Source organism: Lissotriton vulgaris, chromosome 5, assembly GCF_964263255.1.
Source record: "Lissotriton vulgaris chromosome 5, aLisVul1.2, whole genome shotgun sequence".
Taxonomy (NCBI): domain Eukaryota; kingdom Metazoa; phylum Chordata; class Amphibia; order Caudata; family Salamandridae; genus Lissotriton; species Lissotriton vulgaris.
Genome location: NC_141693.1, coordinates 1,213,769,848 through 1,213,783,656, shown reverse-complemented (window position 1 = coordinate 1,213,783,656; position 13,809 = coordinate 1,213,769,848). Strand labels below are relative to the sequence as shown.

At 45.7% G+C, this 13,809-nt stretch overlaps 1 protein-coding gene across 3 annotated transcripts in view; it reads left to right on the top strand.

Annotated features, from left to right (window-relative positions):
* The window catches only part of LOC147712311 (kelch-like protein 33), a 171,676-nt gene that overhangs the window by 53,179 nt on the left and 104,688 nt on the right, over positions 1 to 13,809 (top strand). For all 3 annotated transcript variants that reach the window (XM_086923027.1, XM_086923026.1, XM_086923028.1), the window contains exon 2: positions 1,116 to 1,667. In XM_086923027.1, coding sequence (XP_086779153.1) covers positions 1,154 to 1,667 — 514 coding nt within the window. In that variant the 5' untranslated portion in view covers positions 1,116 to 1,153. The remainder of the gene's footprint in view (positions 1 to 1,115; positions 1,668 to 13,809) is intronic.

The following is a 13,809-nucleotide window of genomic DNA, read 5'->3' as shown; positions in this document are numbered from 1 at the left end:
TCATCCATTGCAGTAGGGTCCAGCTCTACTGCTAAAGTCTCAGGTTCAGGTCTACTCGACATAAAACTGGGAACATCTTGATTGATCTCCCTGGTGCCCTTGAGGTCCAATCATTTGGGAGCATCATTAATGGGAATGATGATGATGATCTCTGGAATTTTGTGACTGCATTGTGTATCTGGATATAGATTTGTACCTTTGAAGTGGCTCCTCAAACCTATGTAGTACTCTATACATTTGTTAGTGTGTGTTTCTATGTGTTTTTGCGTTCCATAACTTGCTGGTGTTTGTGGTGAGTGTATGTGTTTTATGTTTGGGATGGTGCATTCACACATGAATTTTTATGGCTAAATTGGTGGCTGCTCTTAGACAATAACAATTTCTGGGGTGTGATTACATGCAATATTTTTATACAGCACTGCCACTTGTAGTGTGAGCTTTGAGAGTGATTTGAGTAATGGGTAATCTCGCATGGTTAATACAACACGCATAAGCAAAGCTAGCTATTCTGCTTATAAGGTGCTAACACATGCAAACAGATGTTTATCAAGTGATCTGTTGTCATCTTTACATCAATACCTATACCTATTTAACCACTTCGCTGCGGGGGTAAGTCGCCCACGGTGCAGGGGGGGCAAGGGGTGAGCATGTCGCCACAGTGCTCGTGATGAGCGCAGCTCATCATGAGTCACAGTGGAGCTGTGCTCATGACGAGCTGGGCTCGTCACAACCCCTCCCACTGATTAATTCGCCCGCACAGGTGGGGAATCAATTGCGCGTTTGCGGCACAGAGCCGTTACGACAAGCTCGGCCCATCATGAGCACAGGTCCATTGTGACTCATGACGAGTTGGCCTCATCATGAGCACCGAAGAGGTTAAAAAACAATAGAAGATATTTATACTGCAACAAAGACACTGTTTTTCAAAAATGTTATAGTGGTGAAGAATGTTCTGATACATAAATCTTTTAAAATGGAACTATGTTTCTTTCCTTCCATGACTGTCATGTTTGTGAGTTTTTATATATTAGCCAGAATTGTATCTTGTTCATGTGTCCTGTGTGTACGTTTATGTATCCTAGCCAATAATGTAAATCTTTGAAATATGCTTTCAGATCAAATGTGATTGCTTAAAAAACTGAAGGCGACTAAGATGGAGTCCAGTGACGCTGACAAGAAGCTGCAAAACAAGGAGTACCCTGATACCTTCTTCAACAATTTGTCCAAGCTCAGAGAATATGGGCTCCTAATTGATCTGTCTGTGACAGTGGGTGGAACACCGTATGATCTCCACGGCTTCATCCTGGCAGCTGTTAGTTCATACTTCTACTCACTTATGGAAGAGAAGAAGCCATTGTACACTGCAAACCTAGATGGGAAAATCACTGTGAGGGGCTGGGAAGCCATTCTGGACTTTGCTTACTATGGAACTGTCCAACTCCACAAGACATCAACTGATGAGATCCTTCTGGCAGCTGAGTTTCTGCAAGTGCCTCGCTTGGTAGCTGCCTGCCAGAGGTTTCAGAATCCTTCACCTCCAAAGACACAGCACATGACCACAGCAGCTGATGATGAGAAATATGAGACCTTGTGTTGCATACAGGACCTCTACAAAAAGGGAATTGGTTGTGATGTTCATCTTCAGGCGAATGACAACACATTTTGGGGTAGGTGATTTTTTTCCCCTTGCAAACTCTAACTGTGACTAAACCATACCCATCAAACGTCCAGCAAAGGTATACAGGAGTCTGTTCTGTACCTCAGGTAGTCATATACATAAGGTCCAGATAGTATATTTAAGGGCCTGAACAATGGAAAGTCATTCCATAATTATACAAGACTATGCTGTGTGAAGCATAATGAGAAGTGTCTTGTATGCGGAATGAAGAAGAAATCATTTCTTCTCATAACATGGTAAATAAATGGGAAACAGGTAGACATGTTACTCACAAGACACTGGTGCTATGTGTGGCATAACATGTACATTTCACAAGCAGGTAAGACCTCAGGGATTTATCTCCAAAAGACAATGAGCCCATTGCGCAAAGCAGAGATAACAATGTCCTAAGGTCATGACAGAACACACATGGGTAGAGTCAAATTCCACTGAAAACATTGCTTTTAAGTGGAAGGAAAGATATGGGACATTCAATATTCCCTCAACACCTATACCTCTGTGCAGATACTAGGCCTGGTCGAAATTTTAGTTACGTCAGAGTAGTTGGTGATGTGAAATTACCCACATTTTGTGATTATTCCAGCTTGAGTATTTAAGAGTAATTTGGGGCAAATATCCTACTGCAGGAGCACAGGAACAAATAACTAAAAGAAGGTAAGTGACTCCTGGCTACTGTTTTTAGTTTTCTATAGCATTTACTGCCAAATTCTTAGCACAAAATGCCTCTTCTCTCTCATTTTTGCTGTGCCAGTGCATGTTGACCTAAGAAAATAGCGCTAAATGCTGGATTAGGCTTCTCACACAATTATGCATAGTTCAGAGTAAGGAGTTGTGTGACTAGATTCAGAGGAAAGTAGATTTTGCGTGCTTGCTAATAAGACACCTAAAACAAACCCGACTTGACATAGGTTGAATTATCTATTTTGAGATGGTGATATGAGAAGCACATTTATATTTGGTTAGCATGGACGTCGATTCACCAAATTTCCTGGGGTAGTGGAAGTGACATCACATACCCTTTGACCTTAATGGCATCCGAGGAAATGATATCATATGAACCCTGACACCGATCTTTCATCAGGAAGATGTGTCACATCGTGACCCTAACATCAGAACAATTAAGGATTTGCATTGGATAGTATCCCAGAGTAACGCAGAGTTGTGCTATGAGCTGCTTTGCATTATTTTGTATCAGGGGGTGTACCATGAATGGTGTGTGAGTGTTCCCAGGCAATACTAATGGTTTTTGGTGTAAATTCCTAACTAAAAACATTGATAGACAGGAATTTACACACAAATCTTGCTCCTCTTCGAGGTGGGCGTGACAAGAATATTTTTTAAATTTCTCATAATCATTACATCGTTTCATGTATGCTGCATTGCACAGCACAAAAACATTGGGAAAAGCCTTACACCATAGTTTTTGTACTGCAGGGCATCACTTTCAGTGTAAAACATATGCTTCAGAGAATGCACACTCCATTGCACTGTGGTCCATGGGTGTGTGCCATTGGCGCACGGCTGCTAAAAGTGCACTAGTACATGGTGAGAGAAAACAGATTGCCATATCTTATTAGATATCCCTTAATGTTTTCTCTCTCTCTTTGATGCAGGGCAGCACAGCAACATTTGTGCAGTGTTGCTTTGCATCAAAGAATAGAATATCTGGGCCACATATCACTCAGTGTCACTTGACTATCTATCACACACACAGGCCAAGTCTGACAAGATGGCTGCCGAGTAGGAGCCTCCAGTGTGAGCTCCCAGTTTGAGGATTATCAATTGGTAGTTATCCCCGCAAAAACCACCTCTCCGGCCCCCCACCCACCTGCCTCCTGGACCAGATGGCGGACACCTCCGAACCAGACCACTGAAACGGATCTCAGCAGCCAACTTACGCGGATCGACAACCGCTGCTGCTCTGGACGGTGCCTGTGCTGCCAGGACCCCAGTGCGACTTGACTGGTGCCCAGCTCCCTTGCTGATCTGATGCAGGAAGACGGCCGCCATGCTAGCAAGACCTGGATTAACTGTGGTGGCTCTCCCGGCTCCCATGCCTGGCCGGTTTGTCGTGATCTCCCGGCACTGAGGAGTTACGCATTGTGCAATCGCCATTAAAGGAACTCGCCTGCTGACCTGAGGAGCTCAGTGGCTGCCTGCCTTTAGAGCCCCGTGGTGAGTTGTAGAACCCTGCTGCCTTCGTCCCTTGTCCTGAGGGCATGGATGAAGTCCTGCATTACAACACCTGATCTCCGGAGCTTTGCCGTGCCCCCCTCTCTCCTGCGCAGGGGCTGTGATTCACTGTCCCGTCTCTGGCACCCACTCACTGCTCTTTGGTCAGGCCCGGAACTCGGCTGTCTGGCAGTGATTGCCGGCTCGGATTGACCCGGGTATCCCCGATTCTCCATTCGGCCGGAGCCTGCCCCCCCGGAACTATCATTGCAAGGTCGGTTGCAGTTAAATTGATGGTACCACTTGACGCCATAACACGGCCTTTCAGGTCCGGAGCTCAGCTGCCCTGCGCTGTCCCACATCGCGGCGCAAGTCTGGATGCCCTTGCCGCTCAGCCGGAGCCTTCCCCTGGAATCAACATAGTGGCATTGGTTGGAATTTGATCTGTAGCACCATTTTGTATTGCAATGCCATTTTGCAGTCTTGCTTTGCTGACCTGCTTTCCAGCCCAAAGCTCGACCACCAGCTTTAACTACCTATTAGCTTTTTTTCTGTCTAAATTCCAAACCAATGATTTGCTCCACACTACAACCGATCCCAGGTCTGTGGCCTACACATCGCGACCTCGGACCCTGGTCCAACTGTGTTGCCCTAATCGAGGAAGAGAACTGATCGGCGTCACTGCTGACCCCTCAGCCCTGCGCCTATGATCGCGGCTGGCCTTTCCTCTTGTTTCCATGATCTCCAGTCAGCCTCCCCCCTTGACACCCTGGCTGCTTCCCCCTACTTGCACCTCCTGTGGAGCCAACTATTATGGTCTTTGGACATGGGATGTTTGTACGCACCACACCATTTTGGTTTACTTTATTTAGTTATTTTCAGTGCCCAGGACCCAGATCCGCCGTTTTGGCATCCTTTGTCTGTTCCTCCTTTCCTCTGGATCCCATCTGGGTGACCTTAAATGCTGTCTCCTCCGTTGCACTGCTCCACCACAATGGATAGACCCTCTCTTTTTTACCCCCCTAGGTCTTCTACTCCCCTCTCACCTTCTACGGTCTCAGTTTACTGGCTGTTGAGACCAATGGCCCCAACTCCCTACACCCCTCCCTCTTTCATCCCTCTCACCTATTTCTTGGGATACAATGACTATTGATCCTCTGCCAGTCATGTTTCTGTCCTGATCTGCTCCCCTTCCCCCATGACTTATCCTTCCCCCTTCCCTCTTTACCCCTCATGCTGCCGTCTCTTCGCCTTGCCCACTTCCTTCGATGCTCCGTAGGACTGTTTCTATGTTTAGTTTCACCTTGTCTTTGTTTTTGAATCAGATGTTATGTAGTAACTCTGTACTGTTCCAGCACCCCCAGTGACCATCCCTGTACTGGCCTGAACTTAATATGTGATTCTGCTAGTAACAGCCTGACCTTAAAATGGTGGCCGAACTCTCCTCCTGGGCCACTTCTTCACTTTCCCTCCGCAATCATTTGTTCCCAATGTTCCTGCGATCTCCATTTTCCGCCTATGCTCTCTTCACCCTTAAACTCGCTTTTTACAGCTAGCCCTCCCTTTTTTGACAATTAGTGTAACTAATTTTGATTAGCTAAGTTCTCTTTGCCGACTACTCACTTTATTTTCTTGGCTTTTTGCTGCTACCTTCAACGTTAGTTGCTCTAGCGCACTAGGTGTCTGTACCAGCGTACCTACTCTCTTACCCTCATTCTGCTGTGTAGGTCCTCTCCTACCACTCCACTGTCCCTTAACGGCCTCCTTGTTTACGCCCTTTGCCAAAGCACTTCCTATCCCCTTGTTTGGGAGGGATCCAGCATTTTTGCCCCGGAGTCTCTGATTCCCCTCTGAGAGAGTCCACTGTGTTAAGGGATTCACACTTAGCGGAAAAGGGCCTTAAATGACCTGCTTTAATGTGCCCCTTGCCAAAGCACTCCTTCTCCCCTTTTTAGGGAGGGATCCAGCATGTATGGCCTGGAGTCTTAGATACCCCTCTGAGAGAGTCCACAGTGTTAAGGGTTTCACACATATCAGAGGTTCGGGAATGTTCCCATTATCACTGGGAACTTAGCACCGTACACCGTTAAAGGCGCTCTCTTTGAAATCTTTTGATGATCTCCCCTAGGCTGACACTTTAACCCTTGGTGACCGAACAACCTTTGGCCGATGACCGATGGAGTTGCCCTATGCAGCTATTGAGGAGTTTGGCTCTGGTTTCCCCCCTTGCCATCACCTACCCATCTGATCGTCAGCCACTGTTTCTTTTCTCATTGCCCTATTGTGTTTCCTTCTTCCCCTCACCTCTTTCCTCCCTCACTCTTCATAGTCCTCTTCTATTCCTTCTCTCTCTCTCCCGGGCAGCTTTCCCTTCCCCATACCTGAGCAATGCCTTTGTCACTCATGTATCCCAGTAACTATGTACCTAAAACTGTTGTAACTGTATAACTATGTATTGAAGCATTTGTACATCCTCATGTAAAGCGCTCTGATACCTCCGGGTCTAGCCAGTGCTATATAAAACTTTTCAAATAAATAAACAAATAAAAATAAATAAATGCTTACAAACACAGACTCGCTTTAACACTTAAACACACTGTCACCCATAAGCCTGCATAGAATATACATTTAAAAATGTTTAACTTACCACCGCTGCTACCAAAGGCCCTAAATAAGCTCCATTTTTTATTACAATAATAGTGAATAATATAATATTGTTTACAATTAATAAAACTAATGATGAATGTGGAGTTTGCCCTGTATCCTTTTCCCTGATTTTGCCTCCTCTGAGGCCAGGAATGGCTAAGGAAGTGCAAGAGGTCACAAGGAAACCCCACGGGGTTACATCTGTAACCCCTGGTGACCCCCATGACATCCATGTGGGTTAGTTTATTTATGCAAAAAGATGGATAACTGCTAACAACATAAGCAAGATTCAGAGGATAATGGAAGAAGGGAAGAAGAAAGACTATTTGTGTGATGTAGCAATGTTTACGTTTTGCTGGTACATCTGGGTTGGCACCTCAAAGAATGGAGGGCTTGGGAATTTTCAGAACTCACCAAGTTGTGAGAGTCTGTGCGTGGTGGACTGTGTGGGTTTAACTGAGAGTTTCTCACTGTTGGGGATCATGAGTGTTTTGCTCAGAAACATTATTTTTCATCATCTTAGAAAGGAATGCACATTTTCTAAAAGTTAATGTAGTAAAGCCCTCATTTTATTAAAGATACACAGGCAAGCATTCTGCGTCCTACTGCTGTTTATTTTTTATATAGGAGCCCGTTAGTAACTACAGGAAAAACACTAGTAACCGAAGACAGAAAACTACACAGCAGGAAAGACCTTGCCAAAGAACTTCAAATGTAAGTCCCCAGGTGTTTTATCAGTGATCTATAAATAGTCCCCCAAGACAACTAGCATTTCTGCATTTTTATAGTGACTCAGTTCAAATGATGAAGAATTAGCAGAATGATGAGAAAAATGCAGAAGATGATCTGAATAATTCCACAATCCATTTCTCATCCTCTCACAGTCACTCTGGATGATTAATAAACTGTTGCTGGAGGCACGGAAGAGCTAAAATAATAATATTTAATCTCATGAAGGGAAGAAAAACAAATAGGAAATATAAAATAAAAATTATTCTTGCATTAGTGGTGGGATAATACCCCCGTGTCTTTAATAAAATTAGGACCGTCCTTTATTAACAATTGGAAAATTATATTTTATCTTAAAACTGGGGACTAATATAGTTGTTTGAAGGGATTTGCAACAGTCAGTGAAACATGCACACTGGTTTTTCAATAAAAATGCTCTGAAAGTGGAGACTGAAGAGCAACAAGCCACTCTTTTAATATCTTCTAATCTGGCCCATAATTGTAGACTGCTTGAAAGAAACAGATTGTAAATATGACTCAATTGGTCTTGTCTCAATTGTGGGAATTTACATCTGAAAGCAATTAGGAATCCAGATTTGGGATGGAAAGAGTTCATGAACCAGATTTAGGAAAAGGAGTTAACTAACTGAATTTATTCCTTTCAGGAGAAATGGGGGAAAGGATTCGTGAAAGCCTTTAGTCCAAGGTTGCAGGAGTGTGTCTGTTCTAGTTCCACAGGATCTGCTGTCGAGCTTTAAATTTGAGGAAGATGGACATTCAGGCTAGATATGAACATGTCTATCAAGAATGGGCCCGACAATGTCTGAAGAAGTTGAAAATCTGAGTGTGAAGAATCCAATGTCAGGAGTCTCTGAGACGATGAGACTGCCAATCTTCTACTGAGTTCAGGTGACTGGTGAGATATTCTGCTGTGATTGACATTTGGTGCTGTAGGCAGAATTCTCTAAATTGTCTCACTGTATATTGGAAGAAATTTGGAATGAGTGTCTCCATGATGACTAATGTATCTCACCACTGTTAGTTTGTCCATTCTGAAAAGAACTGAACAATTAGCATAATGTTTTGAAAAAGTCTAAATTCCAAAACAGTATGCAAGAAATTCTAAATAATTATGCACATATCTGGAGTAAAATGGAACCTTGATAATCCATTCCAAGCATGAGGATCATCTAACCACCAACTTGCTTCTTCTCCGCATCTAAATGAACAAAATATGAATACATTAGACCTTTCCTAATATGTCAGATTTTTAACCTCTGAAGGGTTCCAGGATTAACTGCTTGCATTAAAGAAGCCAAAAGCCCTATTATACTCACTAATAAGCAAAGATAGAAATATGTGAGAACAGGCTGCTGACATCTCAGCGGCTGCTTGATGTGCTGCCACTCTGTACGGTCAAACTGGACCTCTGGCAGTGTCGCTTAGGTCCCCCAAACACAGAGCTGCCCCATACCAATTCTATATAGTAGTCTTTCCCCATGCCCCCATGTTGCAGCTGGAGAGCAGAGAAGAAGAGGCTGGATCTTGGTGAACTGGGAAGGTGTGGAGGGGTTTCGACTCGAGGTGTGGGCACTGATGTCAGACATTAGAGAGAGGCTGTTGTGAGACCACTTCAGGGGACAGGAGCTGCTTCCATCCATTGCTGCTGCTGGTGTTAGGGAGCCTTAGATCAAGCCTCTGGGACTATCTCATAAGCAGACACTGGGCACTGGTCTAGGTGTCTAAGGCCTTTCCCCAAGAGTGTTCCACTTGGCTGCACAGATGGAGCAATAGTGATGAAGGTACCCTATTCCCATCTATCTTCGGCGCATCGTTATTCAACACTCCATTCAGATGCGTGATTACCCCGTTGACAGAGAGGCAGAACAGGGTCGGTCCGAGCACACAGCCCTGCCTTACCCCCCGGCCAACGGGGAATCTGGATGTCAGAGTACCACTCTTCCCGCATCTGACTTGGGCAAAGGTTGCCTTGTGTAGCCTAATCAGGACTGGAGGTGATTGGGGATGCCCAGGCCAAAAAGGACTTTCCACAATTTGCCCCAAGTACAATATCGAAGGCAGACCGCAGGTCCACGAACACCATATAGAGACTGCCACCCTCTATATGCACCGTTTTCCAATGCAATAGCACTAATCGAAAAATGTGGTCTATGGTGTAGGTGTTCTTCCTGAACACTGCCTGATAGGGGCTAAGTATTTCAAATTCCTCCACCCAGTCCTGCAGTTGGTCTAAAATAAGTCTTGCTAAGATCTTCTGCGGAACGTCAATGAGACTTATAGGTCTGTAGTTGGATGGGAGCAGAGGCGAACCCTTTTTAAAGATAGGTACTATCTCTGCTCCCAGCCAAGTACTGGGGAGCACCATGCCTCTCAGGATTGCATTATAATCCAAACAGAGATAGGGGTCCAAACTTTAGGCTGATGCTTGAAGAGATCGCCCAGGAGTTTGTCCAGGCCTGGTGCTTTATTTGGTTTGTCAATGGCAGTGCACACTTCAGCCACCATGACCGTGCATTCCTCAGGGCAGTAAGTGCGCAAGCCAGGGGCAAATAAATTTACAGACGCATCTTCAGAAATAGCCTTGCTAGAAGTACAAAACCTGGAAATGGTCTTCCCATACTTCAGGCACTAGATTGGGTTCTACCCCTTGTTTTGCTTGTCCTGAACCTACACTAATTATTGACCAGAATGTTTTAAAGTCTTTGCAGTTTAGGGCAGAGGATAAACTAGACCACTTTTCCTGGTCCCATTCTTCCTTGGCACACTTGATTCTTTTTTTATAATGAGCCCTCTTGGCTTTTATTAGGTCTCTATTGTTATCTTTAACAGCTGCCACTAGCACTGACTTTGCCTTCCTGCATGCCGTGTTATACCAGGAGGAACAGGGGGTACTATTTCCTTTCCTAGACACCCTGGGATTCAATACTTCAGCCAAACTGCATACTAGGCTCCCATGCAAGGCCTCTATCCGTGCGAGGGAGTCAGGGGATGATGGTAGATCATTCAGGACAGCAGCTTCTGCCAGCAGATGAACTGTCACATTATACAGTTTCGCTATCTGTTCTGGTTTTTCCCTTAGTCTCGACCATCAAATTCTACACCTATTGTTTGTCAGGGTCAGATTATTAATACCTTCAACCCTCGATAGATCCCCAAACCTAATGGTCTTTGGCAGGGCCATTTCTAAGATTAAGGCGTTGTGGTCACTATCCTCTCATAATGTCACAGTAAGATCGATAACATTCGCCCAGAACCTAGTTTCCACCATAATGTAGTCAAGATGTGACATTTGACCAGGTTTGTTGTATGTACATTTGGCTGGGATATCCTAGGGTGTACGGCCATTGCATGCTTGTAGGGAGTGGGTAATAGTTAGTGCAGTAACTTGAACAGCTAGGGCAGACCATGCCCTAGCAACCGGGGCCTGGGTCGTGGGAATTGACCAGTGGTCATCCTCTGCTGTAAAGGCACCTTTCTTGAGACCCTCTAAGGGCTCCAAATTACAATTTAAGTCACCCCCTACCACTATATGGCAATCATTAGAAATAGTTGAAATTAAGGAGGAAAGATCATCAATAGTGTTAGACTCTCTGCCTGAGCTAACCTGGTGTGAGTAAACATTAATCAATGCTAGCTTAAAAAGATTGGGCCATGCAAGGACCACGCATTGAATATCTCTGGAGTGAGTGGTAAGAGTACTAGCCTTACAGCCCAGGTGAGTTCCTACCCAGATTGTGAGGCCTCCAGAGGGACGCCCTTTCCCACCCCATAGTGCCGGGACTTGGAAGGAGGCAAAGCCCACTCTAAATTCCTCTGTGCGTGCCCAGGTCTCTTGGAAGAGGCACACATCATTTTTATCCATAAATACTCCCCATTCTGGGCATAAGATTTTGTTGGATAGTCCTTCGACGTTTCATGATAAAAACTTTATAGATTCTAAATTTGTGCCCGGAACTGTTCTCTCAATTTGTACCTCATTCCCCTCTTCTATAGAGCCAGTTCCACTACCAGGACTAGACATTGTCTTGCCCCCCCCACTGATGTCTAGTGAAGGCACTCCAACTAATAGATGTTTGGATCCATCCGCTAAGCTCAGTAGGGCTGCCCCTTCGCAAGAGCCATTCCCTATCAATTTTTCTTCCTGTAGGCATCCTCCCAGTTCCAACCCCTCTGTAACACAGCTTGCCCTCTCTGTGACCCCGAGATTAGTATCCAATTCACTAGGAGTTAGTCAATCCACCTTGTCTAAGCAGCTAAATCTATTGTATAGACATGTGTCCTCAGCTACCAGGGATTTTCTTCACCTTCCCGGTCCTAATCCTGTTCTTATGGTAGGGGCTACCAAGTTCCAACCTGCATCTCTATTATTGATGGTATGCAGTGGAACAAGTGGATAAACATACGAAAGGGGGAGGGACTGAATGGCTGGCGCTGATGTGGAATACGGCTACTGGCATACATGAGACACCATCCGGGTATCCCTAAAATTAATTAGGACACAGTCGCCCGTTAGATCCTTGGTTCTTTGGCCTACCCATGCTAATCCTCGGACCAGCAGGATTTCACTAGTAACATCTTGTGGTAGTGGTCTATTTTTATTTAGCCAATCAGTGACTTTATTCTTAAGGGAAGTATGTGTTTCTTCTTGCCCACTAGTCAGTGTTGGTACCCCAGCAAGAACCACAACTAGGGGACTACATTCTAGGGGGAGTTCGATTTGTATACTTGCTTGTTTGGTCTTACTAGGTCGTTTTGGGACAGCATTTGGATTTATCCTCATTATGTCCTTACTTTGAGGGTGCCAGTCCAGCCCATTGGCAACTAACACTGGTTTGACCTGATGTAAATTCCCACCCACTAGAACCTGTCTTTCCGATCTGCTCACACCTAGCCCTGGATTAGCCAATGATGGGCTCCCAACTCCCTGTACACTTTGATGCTCTGGCAATAACCTAACTCCACTATGGCCGTTAGCTCCGTAGGGAGTTAGGGATGGTTGCTCAGTGATAGGGGTGCTAGGATTTGTTTGTGCACCAGAAATCTGATCTAGAGCATTAGTGAGTGAGAGTAGGTTTGCTTCAATGGCATCCATTCTATTCATTAAGGGCATTAGGCAATCAGCAATTATAGTCCCCACTTTCTCCCAGAAGACACTGTTGAGTGTAACCACAGGAACCGCTGATATGTCCGGTAAAAGTCGGGTGGGTGGGTGTGGCGACATCTCCACCGTCTCTGGCTCCACACTTTGATCCACATCTTTACTCCCCTCCCCGCCAACCTTGTTGACCTCCCACTGCCCGTACAGTTTTTTCCTTTTGTCTATGGCCTGCCCTCTTCTTGGTTTTTGGGCCTTGTTTATCCTTTAAGGATTCCTTTCTTAGCTTACACAAGGCAGACTTAGATCTGGTTGTTGCACAACCTGTCTGATTCAGTGACCTTGATTCTGAGACGGAGTCCTCGATCAAAGTTAGGGTATTAGTGCCCGGTGGCGAAGATCATTGTTAGTTACATTTAGGCCCTGGGGGGATAAAGTGTCCCGCAATTGTCCATTCTCCATAGGAGTCCTAACAGCTCCCAGGCCAAGTGAGAGCCGTTGTTTGGTTACCTCAATCTCCTTTGCAATCACATTCGAGGCTCTAGTAATAAAGTAGCCCGGAGTTCCCATATTCCCCCTCCCTTTGGGCCCTTTCTTCACAGCACTACTCGCCATGTCTGAAGATGCTGACCCCCACGCAAATTGCACCGCCGTACTTTGTAAGTCTTACAACCATTAGTTGAGTCTTACCATGGGGGAATGGGCAATCAACGTTCCAAAGTAACTATTAGATGGTAGGCCCGGTCCAGCCTTCTCAGATCTCAAACGGGTTCAAACGGGCCCGGGCTTCACCCCGGCGCGCCCGTCCCACGCAGCGGTGTGCGTCTCCACTGATATAGGAGGTCAGAGCAGGGGGAGGACAGCGGTGATGCTGGCGGCGGAGACTCCTGGTCCTGGGAGTCCCGCTATCTCCCTATCTTCCCTTGGAGCAAGAACAGCTTCTGGCTGCACAAACCGCTACGATTGGCACCCCTCGTTATCACTGGAATCTAAATACTCTAACTGTTCTTTTATGTCTTCTTTTTGGTGGCTAGGGATTGTTTCTTGTTTTAGCAGCAACCCCCCCCTGTCGTTGCTCTATTTTAGCGGTTAAAGTATCTCCTCTCTTCACCCTTCCCTTTCTCCTTACCGGATTCATGCGCTCCAAGTGGCCCAATTCCTCTTCACTGGCTTCCTTTCCTTTGAACCATCTTCCCAAGTCTAAAAGCTGCCCAGAAAAACCACTTGGCGGGACTCTGAAAGAGATTCCTTAGTTTTGGTGTCCTGGATGCTGCCTCCGTCCAAACTTTCCAGCTCAGCAGGCAAAATTGCCGTCCCCCGCAGGGCCCCGCCTCCACCTCCCTTCCAGAGCAACGCCGACCTGGAAGCCATGGAGAGTTGTCCGGCCACTACGGCGTTTTTCGCATGGGAGCTTCAGCCGCCTCGAACCCCAAAAACACTGCAATTCCGCCTCCAAGTCCCTTACAAT